The sequence below is a fragment of the Zootoca vivipara genome, chromosome 8 (genome assembly GCF_963506605.1).
Source record: "Zootoca vivipara chromosome 8, rZooViv1.1, whole genome shotgun sequence".
NCBI classification, from domain to species: Eukaryota; Metazoa; Chordata; class Lepidosauria; order Squamata; family Lacertidae; genus Zootoca; species Zootoca vivipara.
This window is the reverse complement of record NC_083283.1, coordinates 57,252,640-57,270,258: the sequence shown is the minus strand read 5'-3', so window position 1 is coordinate 57,270,258 and position 17,619 is coordinate 57,252,640. Positions and strand designations below refer to the sequence as shown.

Below are 17,619 nucleotides of genomic sequence, written 5' to 3'. Positions count from 1 at the left end.
GAAGATTGTACTGCTTCTGTGCAGGAGAAAAACACATGATTAAGAAAAGCATGTAGTATTCAAAAGACAAAAGAAAAGGTAGTCAATTGGGGATTGAGGGGGGAGCTAAGTAATGTAATGTAAGGAAGCTGTGGTGCTACAGTGAAATGTATAGTTCCGACCATTACAGTTTTTATAGCATTACCAAAAGTGATAAGCACATCAATAAATTTTATATACATATGCTTTTTATTATGGCTTATTCAATGCATTGGGTTGGGTTGAAATGATATATGTATTGCCTTTAGTAAAACATTTGCAGGATTTTTTTCACAACAGGAATGAAACTATTAATAAAAGAATTAAGTTTTTTATTTTCTAGAAAATTGAAAAACGTAAGTATGCAATACATTTTTAAGATCTAAAGTGAGAGTTCATGAAATGCAGGGGGGAAGGGGTGGTAGTGCAAAACACAGCACAAGCCCTTTTCCAATTTCCCAGTGATTTTACTGGTTCTGAATTGCACTATAAACTCCTATTCATGCTGCCTGTGATATCCCTATTGGCAATGAATTTTTAATTAATTAAACAATTTATATACTACGATTGTGAGCGGTGTACGGAGACTACAATACAGAAAATGTAAAAAATAAATAAATCAGTTATTGCTATTGTGAGGGACAAGGGATACAGGGAAGTCCCTCCCATCTTAAGTTCCAGCCCATCCCCAAGCGCTGGGGAGAGCAGGGAGAGCTCTGCCTCCAGCGGAGAGTCAGGAAGTGGTGTCCGAGGCTCAGTCAAGGTTGCGGAGCCCATGCCCCAGGTGGGACAGGAAGGTGTGAGCACGGGGGGAAGGCCAATTCCCCCAACTCCGGAATTGCGACGCAAACGTAGGGGGAAGAGGTTGGGTCTCCCAAAGCTTCTTTGCTGGAAGAAAACGCGCCAATCTCCATTCGGAGGTTCTGACACCTCACCGTAAGCATGTATATAGATTGTTCTGACCACTGTAAATAATCAGCACTTAATAAAAGTCTAAAAAGACTATGCTGCGAGGAGTCGTTACTCTAGAGTAGCCACATCAGCGCCTCTGACAGCTATAAAATCAGACCCGTTAAAATGCCTGCTAGAATTTTAAAAAGTCTTCATTGAGTGTCAGGAGTTCAACAGGGAGAAGGTCTGTCTGACCTCAACCGGAAGGGATTTCCATAAAATTGGACCCGCAATACTGATCACTGGTGGATCATGCACCTGAACCACGAAGGACCACTAACAGTGACTCCCCCACAGACTTCACTGATCGTGCAGGGATAGGAGGGATTAGGCAGTGCTTGAGGAATCTGGGACTGTAGTTGTTAAGAGCCTTGCAAATTAATACAAGGACCTTGAACTTGGACCAGTGCAAGCATGGGCAGCCAGTGCAAGTTTTTAAGCACTGGAGTTCTAGCAATTATCTGTTCCCATCAACAGTCAGTTGCCACCCTCCGGACGTCTTGTGGAGGAGGCACACGAAGAAGGGCCTCAGATGATGGTCACAGGGTCCGGGTCAGTTCATATGAGGAAAGGCAGTCCTTGAGGTATTGAGGTCCTGAGCTGTTAAAGGCTTTATAGGTCAAAACCAGCACTATGCATTGGGTCCGGAAACTAATTGGCAGCCAGTGCCTTCGGGCCAGGATTGGCGCTATATGCTCAAACTGTCTTCCTCCCCCTCTGTTTTCTCTCCATGCATAACAACTGTGTGAAGGAGGGAGGTAAGTTTTAAAGACAGTAAGTGACCCAAGGTCAACCATCAAGTTTCATGATTGAGTAGGGATTTGAACCCTGGTTGCCCAAGTCCTAGTCTAACACACTAACCACTGCACCCTACTGGTTCTACATGCAAATGTACCCTAAAGCCATAATATATTTTAAAAATGAACAAGTAATAGCTCATGAATATAGGAACAATACATTAAAATAATTAACAAACCACAGTTTTTCAGAGGCTGGAAGACAGACAGTTTAGAGTTGATGTTGTCTAGAAAAATATACATCTAATTCACCAATGCAATTTTTAACTGGTCTTGTACCTCAAGGGCAGTTTGAAGTTTCATTGTGTGATGTTAAGCAGCTGTCTGGCTGACATTTGTTGCCTCATATAAGGTTGGCATCAATAAAATATGCCATTGTGCATGCAGGTCACAGCTCGTTGTTATGTGCTTGCTGGTACCTATCCAAGTCACCTTCCAAATTCTCCTGGGAGCTCTTAAGGACGTTCCTGCATTAATTTCTCCCTATTCTGTTGTTTAACACACATGAACAAAATACTTAAAATTAGTTAAAAGACCTGTCAATTCAAATTATTGCATATCATTGTATATACTGATAGACACTTGGTCATGATGCATTTATAGAAGTCACATGTTATCCTTGTTAAGCAGTAGCAGATCCTTGTTTAGCTATGAAAGAAATTAAAGCTGTGCGCAGAATAATGTTGATAACTTTTGTGATAAACAGTTACTGTAATAGTAAATTGCTTATCCTACATTGAAGGAGAGACAAGGATGCTGCTGGGAAGTAGATGGGGAATTTGGTGATTTGCCTCTGCTAAAGCAGTTGACTAATTGATTCAGATGTGTCTGAAGCTAGGAGTCCTTGGTGTCTGTGGAGATCCTCATATTTGAACCACAGTTAAGGAATCACAAGCAAGATCATATGCTCACCCACTTTCTTCCATGAAATCATACCTACCCCTACCCACACCCACACACTGTTAAAGGTTACATTGCTGCTTATCTTAATCATGGATGGATAAAGCTACAGTAGCAAGGGTATGCTTTTAATTTGGGGATTTGAGACAAGCTTCAAAACCTTGGTGAATACAGACAACAAAAATCATAGCATCTAGGAGAAAGGTAGTGTGTGTGATACAAGAGAGGAACAATCAGCTTAATTATTTTTATGCGGAATTGCAGAGTTGGAAGAGGCCACAAGGGTCATCTAGTCCTACACCCTGCAATTTAGGGATCTTTTGCCCAAGGTGGGGCTTAAACCATAGCTGCCAAGTTATCCCTTTTTTTAAGGGAAATTCCCTTATGCTGAATAGGCTTCCTCGCAAGAAAAGGGAAAACTTGGCAGCTATGGCTTAAACCCACAGCCCTGAGATTAAGAGTCTCAATCTCCACCAACTGAGCTATTCCTGGCATTTAATGATGAGTAGACTCTCTTTCCGTGCCTCCGTTGACATCTCTATCTATCTATCTATCATCTATCCCCTCTTAGTTGACCACAGGTGGTCTGAATTTTATGTGAGTAGGTATGATTGATTACAAGAAATACTTGATAAGATATGACTCATAAAATGCAAGATAGGCCCATTGATGCTGTTTCCTGTGTGATCCCTTAATAGTTGGCTAAAATTGACATATTTAAAATTGACATATGGCTCTGAAAGTGACCAAGCCAAATTTTGGAATAGAACAGAATGAAGATTCTTTAGCATTAAAGGTTCTACAATGGTTTCCCATGAATCAATAAAAAACCATATACTGCCCATCCCTTCATGGCAGTCTAAAACGGTTGTTTTCATAGTTCTCTCAGACTGACTTAATTCTACAGAAGGCAGTGTGTTGCTGTTAACAGAGCCATCTGGGAACAGGTCCAGTGTCAGCAGTTTATGCAACCTTGTGACAATGGAATAATCCTGAGGCTCATCCCATGAATGTAAAGCATGTGTGTTAAATCACTCCATAATCAGTTTTCCAATAGCTTCTCTGCAGAACTGTATTTTTCATTGAAAGTTAATTAAAATAGTTTTAGGGGTATGGTATAACAACCTTCTGTCACTGAGCTCCACTTATGTATCTTGCGGATTTCATAGTGGATAAACTACCGGTATGCATCCCCGCTTGAAAGGGATGGCCTGGGCCACTGTGATTCTTCCTTGTTTATGTCTGACGGGTTTGTTCCCCCTGCTGGAGAGAGCATGAAATTGTCAGAGTGGAGCAGAATGTTCCCTCCTCAGTTTTAGCTTTTTTGTAGCATTGAATTCCTACAGAGTGGAAACTTTGTATAGCAGCTATTATTAAGGGGTTTAACTTGCAGCAAGAAGAGGAGGTGCTGGGACTGGGTCTAAATTAGGTCAGTCTTCTCATGTATGAGCACAGAGGATTGTGGGAGAGTTATTTTGTACAGCAGAGGATGCTGTGTCTAAAACTCACTTCGTTTGTTACTCACCTGAAGACGGAGGCTGTGTTGGAGAGGCAAGGCTGTGCAACTGGCTGGCACCCTAAGATGCATTCATGGCTGCCTTATTGCAGACATCAGTGTGCACATGACTGAGGGCAAGTTCATTGGTGTTACCCTGATCCCTTTCAATGCATGGAATTTGCCTTCTCATAAGTAACACGTGACAGAGCCTTTGTACCATGCTCAGTTCCTTGTGGATGACATGAATTCTTCTCTTTTTTAAAAAATAAGTTAATCTATTTTTAATATATTACCATAATGAATAGCGCTTACTGCTGGCATTGTAGTTAATCTTTTCATCTTGGAAATGTTGATACTACAATCCTGTTGTTCACTTTGAAGATTCTGCAAATGTTTTGATAATCCTGGGGTCTCATGGAAACCTAATTCTCCTTAAAAATTAATAGAAAAAGGTATTTCAAGTTGGTGGTAAATGTGGAGGGGCAAATGCTTTTGTGCAGTTTGAAAACGAAATGCACTAGTAGATTTCAACATGCTATGGGAGGATGTCACTCCCTGTGTAATGTACCTGCTGAATATTCCCAGTAGCATCTAAGAAACTTGTCATACGACATCAACACTTTCATTGTTTCCCTGCACCATTGAAAATGATGCCGAGAGCACAGTGAAGCCATCATATCTTTCAGGGAAGATGTGGGTCATTGGCAACCACTTGCTCCTAGTAATGTCCACATAGACTCAAAGAAGGTCTGGTGGTGGGGTCTGTTATCATTCCAAGCATGTGTAATAAATAGTCAATTGAAAAGATCAGTGATGGAAGGATATTTTTTACAGTACTTACAAACCACCAGATAAAACAGCTGCTAACCTGTGCATGTTCATCTGGATACAAATACCAACGAATTCAGCGAGACTTGCATCCTGAGCAAAGATTGGTTTATAAAATTACCTGTTGGTAACAAGAGTGTGTATCATGCTGTAGACGTTTATTTTAAAACAGCTAAACATTGACTTCAACTTTTGCTCTTTCCTTTGTAGGTGCTAACATCATGTCGGGCCTTTCTGTTAACTTCTCGTATTCCTACCAAGGTAAGGCATTTTTCAGTCCAGTAGCATGGTAAATTTCACTTTTTAAGTTAATGTTGTTCATGTGGGAGCTTCAGTGTTTATCAATTCAACGGTACACAACTGCACAACTTCAGACTTTTAAGGAATTGCTTCAAGGCTTTTTTTTTACAGAGTCCTTTTGCCTAGCAACAAAGCCAGGGCTACCTTTGTTTCAAAACTGCTAGATCTACTCTTTTCCTTCCACTTCTGAGTCCCCAGTGGTGCTTCGCCAGCCCCCACAGACCCACTCTCAGGCTCTACCACTTTACCTACTTTTTCTCTTTCTCTCCCTGCTTCCCCTCCTTTCACCAGAAACTCAGCTCTCCGCCCTAGAGGTCAGAAAATACAGAGTAGCAGGGGCTGTTGGGAAATGGAGTCCGAAGAGATCACAGCCCTATTACATTTCATTTAGCAGGAAAAGCTTTGTATTGCTGTGCTTTTTGTTGGGTTCTTCTAATTTTACATTGGGAAAAAAGTTTCCCAAACTTTTTTAAAGGATGGATTTCCCTTTTTTTGCCTGTCCTTGTTGAACTTGTGAAGTAGCTGTCTGAGTATCCTGGAAGCCAATTTAGCATGCCATTACAATATTTTTGAACTCTTTGTATTAACACTCTCAACTATTGGCAAAGTAGATCTCTTAAAGGATCATCTGTAATAATAATAATAATAATAATAATAATAATAATAATAATAATAATAGTTATTAAATTTGTATACAGTGGTACCACCCGAAGATCACAGGATGGTTCACAGCGTAAAAGTACAAAGTGAGAACACAAAATGCATAATAAAACAAAAGCAATCCAATAACTGCCTTTTCACAAACACATATTATTTTAAATCCAGATACATGAACAACTAGCCTCTACAATTGTTATGTATATTAGTTTCCTGAACTTGATTACCATGAATCGAAATGTGAATATTTGTATTAAATACTCTTTGGATTCACATTTTTCAACTGGATGTGGCATGGGGTTGTGTCTCGAACAAGAGTTGAAGTTCCTCCACAGCTCATCCACATATATTTATGCAATTTATAAACAGACCCATTGTCTAGTGCTATGTCTGCAGGTGAGTACTGTAATGAATACCACTTATAGCTGGTTAAACTATACTGTGCAAATATTATTATTTTTTAAAAAAGTATAAATCTTTGTAAGATAATTCCATCAAACAATCCTATGTGGAATTTTTGGGTAAATTATTCAATAAAATTTGTAAGGCAACAATTTCTGAAAACTTGATGCTTTTGAGACCTTGGTACACATGCCTGATGTCATTAGTGCAATGTCAGGGCATGTTGCTGCTGCCATCTTCACAGTGAGTGCTGGGATTTCTCCATCCTGCACCATCTTGACACAGCAGGGGAGATCTATGTAGAGACTCACCAAATAATTTGGTGGGTATCCCTTTCTCAACAGTATCATGGGTTTGATCTGTTCAGGCCAAAACCTGCTGCTGGGTTGAAACCCCCCCCCCCCAAAAAAATCATTGGCAATCTTAGTTGTATTTGCAGCTTGAAAACATGAATGTTATACAGCCTGCTGTGCCACATTATTTATTATCAGTGGAATAGTGCCTGCTATTCTCTAGAGACTGAAATTGCATCTTATGACTTGTCTAACAGCATATTCCATGAAATGCTTTGATTCTCCTGACAATTGGAACTGATTGTCTTGGCAGAGGGGAGACTCCAGTGCTCTTTGCAGATGATGAATCTGTATCTGGAGATAATCGTTCATTCCATATGGACTCTGGCTAACATGATGTTGGCAGATGTCCTTGTACAAAACAAATTCAAAAAGACATACAAAATAAAACATGAGTGAAGCTTGATTTTCTCTTTTCTGAGTGTGTGTGTGTATGCGCATTTTAGTCACAGTTTAATTGTAGTATAGAAATATTAGTATAGTAATATTAATAGTACAGAAATAATACAGTAATAGTATAGTATAGTATAGTAATATTAATAGTATAGTATAGTAATTTTACCCAAATTCGAATCCTCGTAAGCATGCCAAATAAAATGTGTTACATTAGGAAGTACTGTATAAGAATATAGTCAAATACATTTAGCACTGCTGAAAAAATACCAGATCTCTTTCCCTCCCAAAAGAAAAGCTGAGCCACACAGAAACATACGATCAATGCAAATTTGTTCTTTCAATCTGCAAATTAATACACTTGCAGCAAGTTTTCTGCTGAGACATGGAGGAGAGGTGCTGTTCCCCCCCCCTTGCTGTAAGATAGAAACGGTATCCCCTTTTAAAGGAATAAATACTCAATGCTGTTCATAAATAAACTTAGAACTTGCTTAACCAGTGCTTGGAATGAACAAATCTGGTTTAACAAATTACAGGTAGTTCATAAATCTTAGAACTATGCATGAAAGTAGTTCCCATTATTTCAAAGTGAACTAATTGTGAATTAAACTCATTTGGGGTAGAACTCTGATTCATTATCAAGTTTATCTTCAGGCTCATTATCTTGCATGTGTTTTGCTCCTAGGACTAGTGGTTCCCAATTGGGGGTTTGTGTAACCCACCCAGCGGCTCCGTGGCACCATTCACATAACAAAAACTACAAAAGTTTAGGGAAGCTTCCAATGTTTAACAGACCATTGTATTTTAATATTTTGTTGGAAGCCGCCCAGAGTGGCTGGGGAAACCCAGCCAGATGGGCGGGGTGCAAATAATAAATTATTATTATTATTATTATTATTATTATTATTATTAGATATTAAAATTTTCAAAAGTAGGGGGTCCATGGCTTGGTTCTTGGTTCTTGGAAAATAGAGGATCCGCCATACTTAGCTAACTAGAAACCTCCTTAGATGAGTTGAACCTTTAAGCTTAAAGTTCATAACTACCCTATTACTGTGCTGGCTGGGCCTGATGGGAGTTGTAGTCCAAAACAATGGGAAGGCACCAGCTAAGGACATGTGCTTTATTCATGGGTACTCATTCTATGGCTGGGCACTCATTCTATGTAGAATAGTTTAATCTTTGCTTGGTGTGCTTTTCCCGCTGTGTTTCGATATAAAGCAAAGTAATTTTCTGTTTGAATTACAGCTAGAACTAACTTTCAGCTACTTGGAAATCCAAGGAATCACCTGCAATAAACCAGGCCAGGTGAATATTTCAGTTATGAATGTATTTAACAATGCAGTAATCCTATATAGCAGATCAGAACTGTTCTCATTAGGCAGCTGTGCTCCCCCCACCCCCACTTTCCAATACTAATTTAGGTGAAACCAACGGAGAAAGAAATGTGCATGTAATACCAGCCTTGTCTGAATTATGTTGGTAATAGCTTATTACCAATTGGTGTTCCTCTGCTGACATAAGTGGAGGTTTCCAGCAGAGCCTTTTGCTGGTGGAATATGAATTGAAGCAATCTTGGGCAATTCACTTCCCCTACCATATGTTCCAAAAATCTGCTCCAGAGGGTTCTGGGATCTTTTTGGAGAAAAGCATGAGGAAGGGAAGGGAAGATTATGGTGGGCAGGCAGGGGGTAGGGAATTGCCAAAGATTGCCTTGATTGCTATTATACTAGAAGGACTCGTGGGACTAAAGTGTCTTCTGTCAGGCAAAGGGACACCAACTGGACACAGTTCTTTATTTGCAAACAGGTGTAAGATACTGAATTGGGGACAGGGGATGAGTTTGTAACTTGGAGCACAATAAATCAGATTGACTTGGCTTTGTACTGGATGTTACGTTTGCTTTCATAAAAGATTGGGGGCGGGGCGGAATCCAGTGTCATTTCATTCCTCCAGATAAAATATGAAAAAAATGCTGTTTGTGAATGCAGAATCTGAAAATATATCAAGAGGAGGCAGGAATTTTATTTATTTATTTATTGAATTTATATACTGCCCTATACCCGGAGGTCTCAACTTAGTCTGCAAAAAATGTAAAAATATATGTAAAAATATATGTGTTTGCATACCCTTACATCCCTTTTCCGTATGTGTTATCCTCTCAAAGAAAAGCACTGAGTCAGTTCAGATGTAATATATCTAAATGTGGTTTGACTGATGAACCTAAACCTCAGACACCCACACTTCCTTCATCACACACACACGCCAATTCCCTCCCTGGCTTCTTGGTTCATAGCAAATCATAGTTTGTTATGACATTTCTGGGCAAACCCAAGATTTTCACAAACCATAAACAGGACACCAAATTATGGTTTCTATTTATGGTGGTCTGCCATGTTCAGATGTAACAACAGACTAGGTTTGTCTCAAACCAGGAAGTCGGGAAGGGATCCATAGTGTACAAAGGAAGCAGGGAGTATTCAAGTTTCAGAGCCTACACACAACCGTTGCTTGTCAGTATGTTCAAAGTGGGGCATAGGATTAATTAGTAGAGAAGATGGAGCGTATCACTCTTCGAGTATCTCTCTTGAAAGTGCTAGGACCATATTTCACTTGATATATTGGAGTGCCTACAACCACACATACAAAAGTCAAAATTGGATCACATATGCACCAAACAATTCGATTCTAGAGTGGCCTATATAAATCTAATTGTTTACTTTTTTTTTAGTAGTCTCTTTTTTAAAGTAAAGGTTGTCACCAGTTTTTTTTCTGTGCCTATACATCAGATTGGCATAGTTTAGCACTGTTTTGTCCTGGAGGTTGAACAAAGAGTTTCTTAAAAACGTTTCACATGTGATCCCATCACCACAAGTGGGAAGATATCAATTGCGGTGATCTCTGCACATTCTTCTCTCCCAAGAGAATGGTGCAATGATGTGCTGATACAGCCCCATTCCCAAATCCTATGTGATGTCTTATCACTCAGAAAAAGATGTGGGAGACTGACAAAGTAGTTTGGTTGTGCTCAAGTCCTGCTTGTGGGTGTCCAATGGGCATCTGGTTGGCCACTGTGAGAATAGGATGCTAGACTAAATAGACTTGAATGGGCTTTGGTCTGATGTACCAGGGCCGTTCTTGTGTTAGTTCCTTGCTAGGTTTGTAAGATGGCCAGGTGGTAACCACCACAATCAAGACCTTTTGATCTGATAACACCAACAGTATTGTTACAGCGCTGTTTCGGCATGAATATGTGGCTGTACTTGTTGATGAAGCAAACACATTTCTAGGAACATAGATTATTACTTGGATTGGGTTTTGTTTTACGGTAGTGTTATTAGATTTTCATCATAATATTTATTATTGAAGTGGTATGCAGAAAAAAAACATGTTTATTTTTCCTACTTCATTATGCAGCTGATTGTAGAAACTGAAAAATGCAACATTTCTATGAAGTTGACTTCATCTGAAGATGTGCATGAAGTTTTGGCACATGTTGGAACATGCCTTAGGAGGATATTCCCTGGTCTGTCTCCTGTGTAGGTACTCATTGGGAAAACTGTAGCATATACATATGTCAGGAATGCTTTGATGGTGTTTCCTGCTTGGCAAGGGGTTGGACTGGATGGCCCTTGTGGTCTCTTCCAACTCTATGATTCTATATATTTGATATTCAATTAGTCAGCCAGATTCTCTTTGTATTATTTGTATATGTGTATGTGTGATCCCATCAGGGTTCAGACATCCATGGCTTGAAGTGGGTTTCAGATTCTGATTTGGAGAGAAAAAAAAGTGCAGTTTTAGCAGTAACCATAGTTTGCCCACTTTGGATATCACTCCAAACTGTGGTTACTGTCAGGGTTGTCTTAAGCATATCAGGTGCCGTGGTGCAAAGCTCCCTCCAGCGCCCCCCAAAATTTTCCAGAGGTTTTTTTTATGGAGGACGGCGCTGCCGGCGGGGCTGGAGGAGGCGGGCAACGACTGGAGGGCGGCTCCTCTGGCAGGGGAAAGGTGGAGGCTGGATGCGGTGCCTCCCGGCTCAGCTGGTTGCTTCGTACCGCAGTGGCCACGGCAGACGGAGGCTCCGGGTGCGGCGCTGCTTCGATGCTGCATGGCGGAGGCGGGCGAGGGCGGCGAGCTGATGCCAGGAGGCGCCACATCCAGCCTCCGCCTCTTCCCTGACACCCTCCAGAACTTGGCGCCCTGCGCCACTAGCCTGTATGGGTAAGACACCCCTGGTTACTGTGGACAAGCCTGCAGCTTATACCTTTTGTGATTGTTACATACTTTCCAAGTTGCTGCGATCACAGGAATTGCAGAGAACTACTTCTGTAATCACTCGGTGGACACAGTATACTTGACTGAGGAGACTTCTCATATGGTTCAATGTGTGGGTTGAACCAGCCCTTTGACCTAGCAGAGAGGTGTTCAACAACCACTTCGCTCCAGGAAAGCTCTGATTGTTGCAAGTACCAATGTAATAAATCTGAAGTGTGATTAATATTGGGGGGGGGGACGGACTGAAAGCTTAACTTCTCCTTCAATTCACCCTTATCTGCACTTAATGTAGATAAGTATAATAAATAAAGTACGGTAGCTGAAGGAGCACCTCTTTCCTTTCCATCCCTCCTGTGTTTTAACTTTCCCATGAGGCCATATTCCAGCTGCTTTCCTTATGTAATCACAAATGGGGAAAACCTTTCTCTGTGATGGTGCCCTGGCTGTGGAATGCCCTCCCATAAAGGAGTATGCCTGCTGTCTTATTTTGCAATCTTTTCAGTACCAAGTTAAGGTGTTTTTATGTACCCAAGTGTTTGAATTTGCATAATCCCTCAGTCTGCTTTGTTACCTGTTGTCTTTTATTATGGTTATTTGTTTTATTTACCCACCCTTCCTCCTAAAGGAGACCAGGGCATTTACGCATCTCTCTGTGTGTGTCTCTGTGTGTGTGACATTTAAAAACTGTTTAAAAATATAACAACAATGAAAAACATTAAAGCATGTAATCAATCATGTGCCTCAATAATTGTGCTTTGTTGTATTAGGTTTTAATAAACTTATTATTTATATTGCTGTAATTGTTATGGGGGTTGGTGTAGTAATGTTTTAAATTTATAAAGGGCTGAATTCGGCTACTTGGTTATGTTAGCATAATCCAGAGCAACACATGGGCAGGGGGAAGGGGCGATTGTTCCATAGAACAAGCAGAAATGCTTGCATTGGCAGAACAATCTCCTTAGCACTATATACATTGAATTCCACCCAAATATGGGTAGGCTACATTTTCACCTGTGTTCTAATTCAGATGTGTATTTTCCTCTTGCATGCAGAAGGATAATGAAAAAAGTAATTATGGAGCCGCCAGAAAGACTGGCTAATCTCCAGACATTGTGGGACAGCCAAACCGTGGCAGAATTAGGACCATGTGGTGAGTGTGCATGCTTTTTTAGGCTGAAATGTACAAATGTATAATCGCCAGTGCTGGGAAACAGTACAGTATTCTATTTATGGTAGGCTTAATTCTATTTCTAGGAGAGGCTTGGCTTTTTGGTAAAGGTATAATTAGCTCTAAGCTATAGTTAGAGTGGAGTGCCGTTGAGACTGGCTTGGGAAGGTGCTATTTTTGTACATCATTGTGCCCTGCTGTACATTACAGGCAACGTGGTCTAGACTCAGCTAGCTTCCTAATGTGCCTGCAGCATAATGTTTGTGCTCAGAAGAGAGGAAAATATACTGAGTCTTTAAGATATGTGCATCAGCTTGAAGTACCAATTCCCAAAGGAGACAAATGGTTTGTGTTGCTTCTTTTGTTTCTAGGAGGTTTTTCTCAAATGTATGCGTGTGTTTGTGACTGGCTTGGTTTTCCATATAGGGAAGAAGTTCAGTGGGTAAGTACAGAAATCTCATTGGCAGAGTTTTATTTTCACCTAGCTGTGCAAAGACAGAGAGGTGTTTATTTTATAAAAGCCCTAACTGAACCCAAACACCACCTTTCTACCATCCCAGCTGTAAAATATATTTCGTTGTGCTTTTTTCCAACCAGGATGTTGATACAATTTATCTGACTCAAGATACCAGGGAGCTGAATTTACAAGATTTTAGTCATCTCGACCACAGGTAAGCACCCGAGACATTCCAAAAACTGTTCATGGTCAAAAGTAAATACGCCATGCTGCTTTCACAGCACTTGGTATTGCGTGCATCTGTAAACCTTACTTTTTCAGTATACCGTTGAAATGTAGAGCAATGCTTGGGTATAGTGGTGACATTGTGAGCTTGCTGTGATGCCTCCATAATCTAAGGTCTCCAGACGTCCCCGTTTCCTGAGGACAGTCCCCGGATTTACAAATCAGTCCCCTGACCAAATCCATCTATTTAGTAGGAAGTTGAAAAGTGTCCCCAGATTCATTGAAAAAAAAATCTGGTAACCTTACTATAACCATCTGCAGTGTTTGAGATGATGCAACTGCTGGTATGGCTCCCATCCAAAACACTTATTTGCTTGCACTTAAAGGGTGCAATTCACTCCCACAGAAAACACTCCCACATGCTGCTCCCTGTAGCTCAGTGGCTATGCTCTGCCTCCCTGGCTGGAGGCAGCACACTTCTGAATACCAGTTGATGGAAGCCACAGAAGGAGAAAATGCTCTTGTTGTCAGGTCTTGTGTGCAGGCTTCCCTTAGGCAGCGAGTTGGCTGCTGGTCTAAATGGCCCATTGGCCTGCTCCAGAAAGTTGTTTTTATGTTCAGATGATGAAGAAGAAGAGTTTGGATTTGATATCCCACTTTTATCACTACCCTAAGGAGTCTCAAAGCCACTAACAATCTCCTTTCCCTTCCTCCCCCACAACACTCTGTGAGGTGAGTGAGGCTGAGAGCCTTCAGAGAAGTGTGACTAGCCCAAGGTCACCCAGCAGCTGCATGTGGAGGAGCGGGGAATCGAACCCGGTTCACCAGATTACAAGTCCACCGCTTTTAACCACTACACCACACTGGCTACTGTGTGGTGTGGTGTTTACTGCCATAAACAGATGGCAGGCCACTGTTTATTTGTTCTTGGGACAGTTAATATGTCTGTATCTGTGGCACAGTTAGGATACTGGCATTAGATTATGATAATAAAAAATGTATATGTTGTTTGATGTTGTACGTCTGGTCAGAATTTCAGTGCCTAGGAAATAATTGCAAACTGGAAGAATATCATGCAATGCAGGACTGTGGTGCAGAAATCTTTTCACAAGTTAGCCATGCGTGCAAATAGTAAGTTAGCTTTGTGGGGATTTAAAATTGTATGTCAGCCTGTTGTCAGCACACAGCACACGTGGGAAAATCTTTAGGCGTACCCAAGGTAGCTCTTTGGATTCTAATCATAGTGGCCATGATCAGACACCAGTTCATACTAGCTGAGGGTGCTCATGACCCTTTGTCATCTCATTATGCACAAACCATAATTTGCCTGATTGGGGTGGCGGGAAACACAGCAAAGCTACAGTTTGTTCAAACCAGGGAGGGAGGTATTGAAGGCAAGGAGAGACCGCATGAGCCCAAATCCTGTTCACAATGGCCAATCACTGGTTTGCCAGTCACATCTGAAGTGAGCTAATGTATACCTTTCTTCACATGTTTAGTTTTAGCTTTTAATGTAAGCCAATACAAAATAAACCTTGTTTCCTATTTGAAACTTATATATTTATAAATAAGTTTACAAATCAGTTGATAGTCTGATATCCTACCCTTCCTCCCGAAGGAGCCAGGAACCATACACATCCTGTATTTTATAGCACACAACGTTGTTAATAGGCGCAACACTGAACAGTTATTTTAAGTAGGGCATAGACCGAATCAACAACAAAACCTCCTATATGTGTTCACTCGGAAGTAGCCATAGGATTACAGCCGAAAACATATGCAGACTTACATGGGAGTAAGCGCCACTGGACACGCTGTCCACTTACTTCTGAGTAGACATGTACTGGTTTGGGCTAGACATTTAGAGGAGATGTTGCATACATAAAAACATCTGTATCAGATAAAAAAATTGAGAATAAAACATCAGGAAGAAAATAGATGAAAATTTACTCTTAAAACTCAGACTAGTTTTAGTACAAATCGTTTTCTTTCAGAGTAATTGCTTTATAGAGAACTAGTACTTTAAGTTCCTATTGTATGGATCAGGAAAGTTAAAGATCTGTTTTGAGCTATCTAGCATACTAAATGCTGTGGTAGCACTTAATACGATTTGCCGTAGTTAGCATGGAAGTATCCAACAGCATGCCTTTGTTGGTATTAATTTAATGGAGAAGCTGACAGAGGGACAGGATATCAAATTAAGGAGTCTAGGATTAAAGGAATGAAATTCATCTTAGGGTTTTACTTTTTAAATCCTTTACAATTAGAGGAGAGGCCATGTGGAAAGTTTTATTATCTTTTCACAAGACAGCAGTATCTTTAGAGTAAAAGGTAACTGAAAGAGATGCTTGTTGGATTCGTTCAGTCATAGGATTATGTTAAATCATCTAGCTGCCTAAAAGCCTTTAGCACTCAATTATGATTACTACACTGATTAAATGTGACACAAGCTGATAAAAAAAACCAAATGCAATTCAGTAGCTGAAACCACATTCTAAACAGGTGCTCACTTTTTAATGAATATAAAATGCCCAATTTAATACAGTATGCCCAGTCTGAAAAACCAGACTAAACAGAATTGTTTGCATTCCCTCTTACCACCTACTTTTTATTACAAATCTACACATTTACAAAGCTCTCTAAAATTGTAATTATTACACATTTCAGGTACTTTTGGCTTGAAATACTAAAACATCACACACACAGGGGCACACACACACAAATAAAACCACACAAAAAGAGAGAAGGTATGATGCATATTCCAAAAACAAGCTTACATAATCAGCAAGTATTGTCAAAAAGAGAGAATGTAATATTTCCTGAAATAGAATGTTTGCATATTCTGGTACTGGTCAAAGCCTTCCAACCTTTTTACTAACCTTTCAAGGGTCAATCTTTCCTTTCTGCATGTGAACGTAGCCTGTAAACCTGACAATTGCAGCTTCTCATGAAGATAAAACATTTTACCAAGTTGATCGCTCTCACGCATTGCTTATTATTTTCCTTTTTTCTCAATATGTGGTACTTTCTCCCCTAGGGATTTAATACCAATAGTTGCTGCCTTGGAATACAACCAGTGGTTTACAAAGCTTTCCTCCAAGGATCTAAAGTTAGTAAGTATTAGGGTGAAGGGTGACTCTCTGGTTCATATAAAATAACTAGTGCTGTGGAATTTATGAAGGTGTAATTATCCAAATGAAAAGAGGGATTTTCAGCTATAAATGTTTGTGCTTTAATTCTGCATGCAGTAAAATGTAGTGAAATTAAATGTGCAAAGTTCACTTTCAAACACTGGTAAAAGGAGAAATCCTATACACAAGAAGCTGGCATGAAGTAAGCAGTGTAAGGCAAACCAGTGTATAGTTACAAATTCTGTTTAGCATCTGGCTGAGCAGAGGGAAAATGCCCTTTTTCAGGGCTTAACATCCAACAGGCTCAGATCAGCCAGCTGGGTCCTTGCTGAGCCAAGGACTGAGGGAGTTAAGCCACCATAACTTGGTTATGCCAGGAATCTCCTGGTTCATCCTGGAACATCTTAAATGCCTCAAGTTGTTTCAGGTGATGAAGAGGGACATGGGTTTTTTCTTCTTCTAAACAATCTGTAAGTTAAGCAACCCTTTTGAGTGAAAGTTACCTTTATTATTTGAAATTTTCAAAGTCAATGCACTAAGAATAATAATCTAGTTTGAAATTGTTTGTGAGAGCTTAGCAATGGACGAATCTGCCAATTTTGGTTTCTCATTTTTCCAGTCTTCAGTTCACTTTCACATTATTTTTAAAAGTCTGCATGGCTAACCATGAAAGCAGGTCCAGTGTTGATGTGACAGAATGGATAGAGGCCCACTGAATTCACCAGTCACACCCAACTCAGAAATTTCCTTTTAAATCTGTCACTTCATGATTCTAGGGCTTAGCTAACACATATTTATCTTTTTAAGAGGAGGTTTCCTTGAACCTTGGAGACCCCTTTAGTATTTTCCTTGAAGGGACAAATAAATCTAGTAAAGAACAGTTGGCAAAATACATTGTCATCTCTCTTAGAGTTGCAAGACAGTTATGGTAAGTTTCCAGCTTCCAGTTGTTAATAATTGGTTCTACTGAGCCTATGATTTTCTATTTTCTATTTTGTTTTTTTGTTTATTGGTCAGTTGATGATGATGAGCATTTGATTCTTTGTATAGCCATCCTCTTCCTTTATGCTTTCTGGGGGATGGCAGCTCTCAACCAGGGTTGTGATGTTTTATGGGTGGCCCACTACATGGAATTGTATGCGTATTCACACCTGAAATGTCCACCAATCCATGCCTTTCTGTGGGCTTCTGGCTTTGATGTGGACATTTTGTATTTGGTGATTCACTTAACAGAACATTAGAGCCCCTCTGTGGAGCCCAACC

At 40.2% G+C, this 17,619-nt stretch overlaps 1 protein-coding gene across 2 annotated transcripts in view; it reads left to right on the top strand.

Annotated features, from left to right (window-relative positions):
- CARMIL1 (capping protein regulator and myosin 1 linker 1) overlaps positions 1-17,619 on the top strand; it is a 131,268-nt gene that overhangs the window by 47,212 nt on the left and 66,437 nt on the right. For both annotated transcript variants that reach the window (XM_035125236.2, XM_035125237.2), the window contains exons 3-9: positions 5,203-5,253; positions 8,346-8,405; positions 10,515-10,636; positions 12,428-12,525; positions 12,915-12,985; positions 13,141-13,214; positions 16,263-16,338. In XM_035125236.2, coding sequence (XP_034981127.2) covers positions 5,203-5,253; positions 8,346-8,405; positions 10,515-10,636; positions 12,428-12,525; positions 12,915-12,985; positions 13,141-13,214; positions 16,263-16,338 — 552 coding nt within the window. The remainder of the gene's footprint in view (positions 1-5,202; positions 5,254-8,345; positions 8,406-10,514; positions 10,637-12,427; positions 12,526-12,914; positions 12,986-13,140; positions 13,215-16,262; positions 16,339-17,619) is intronic.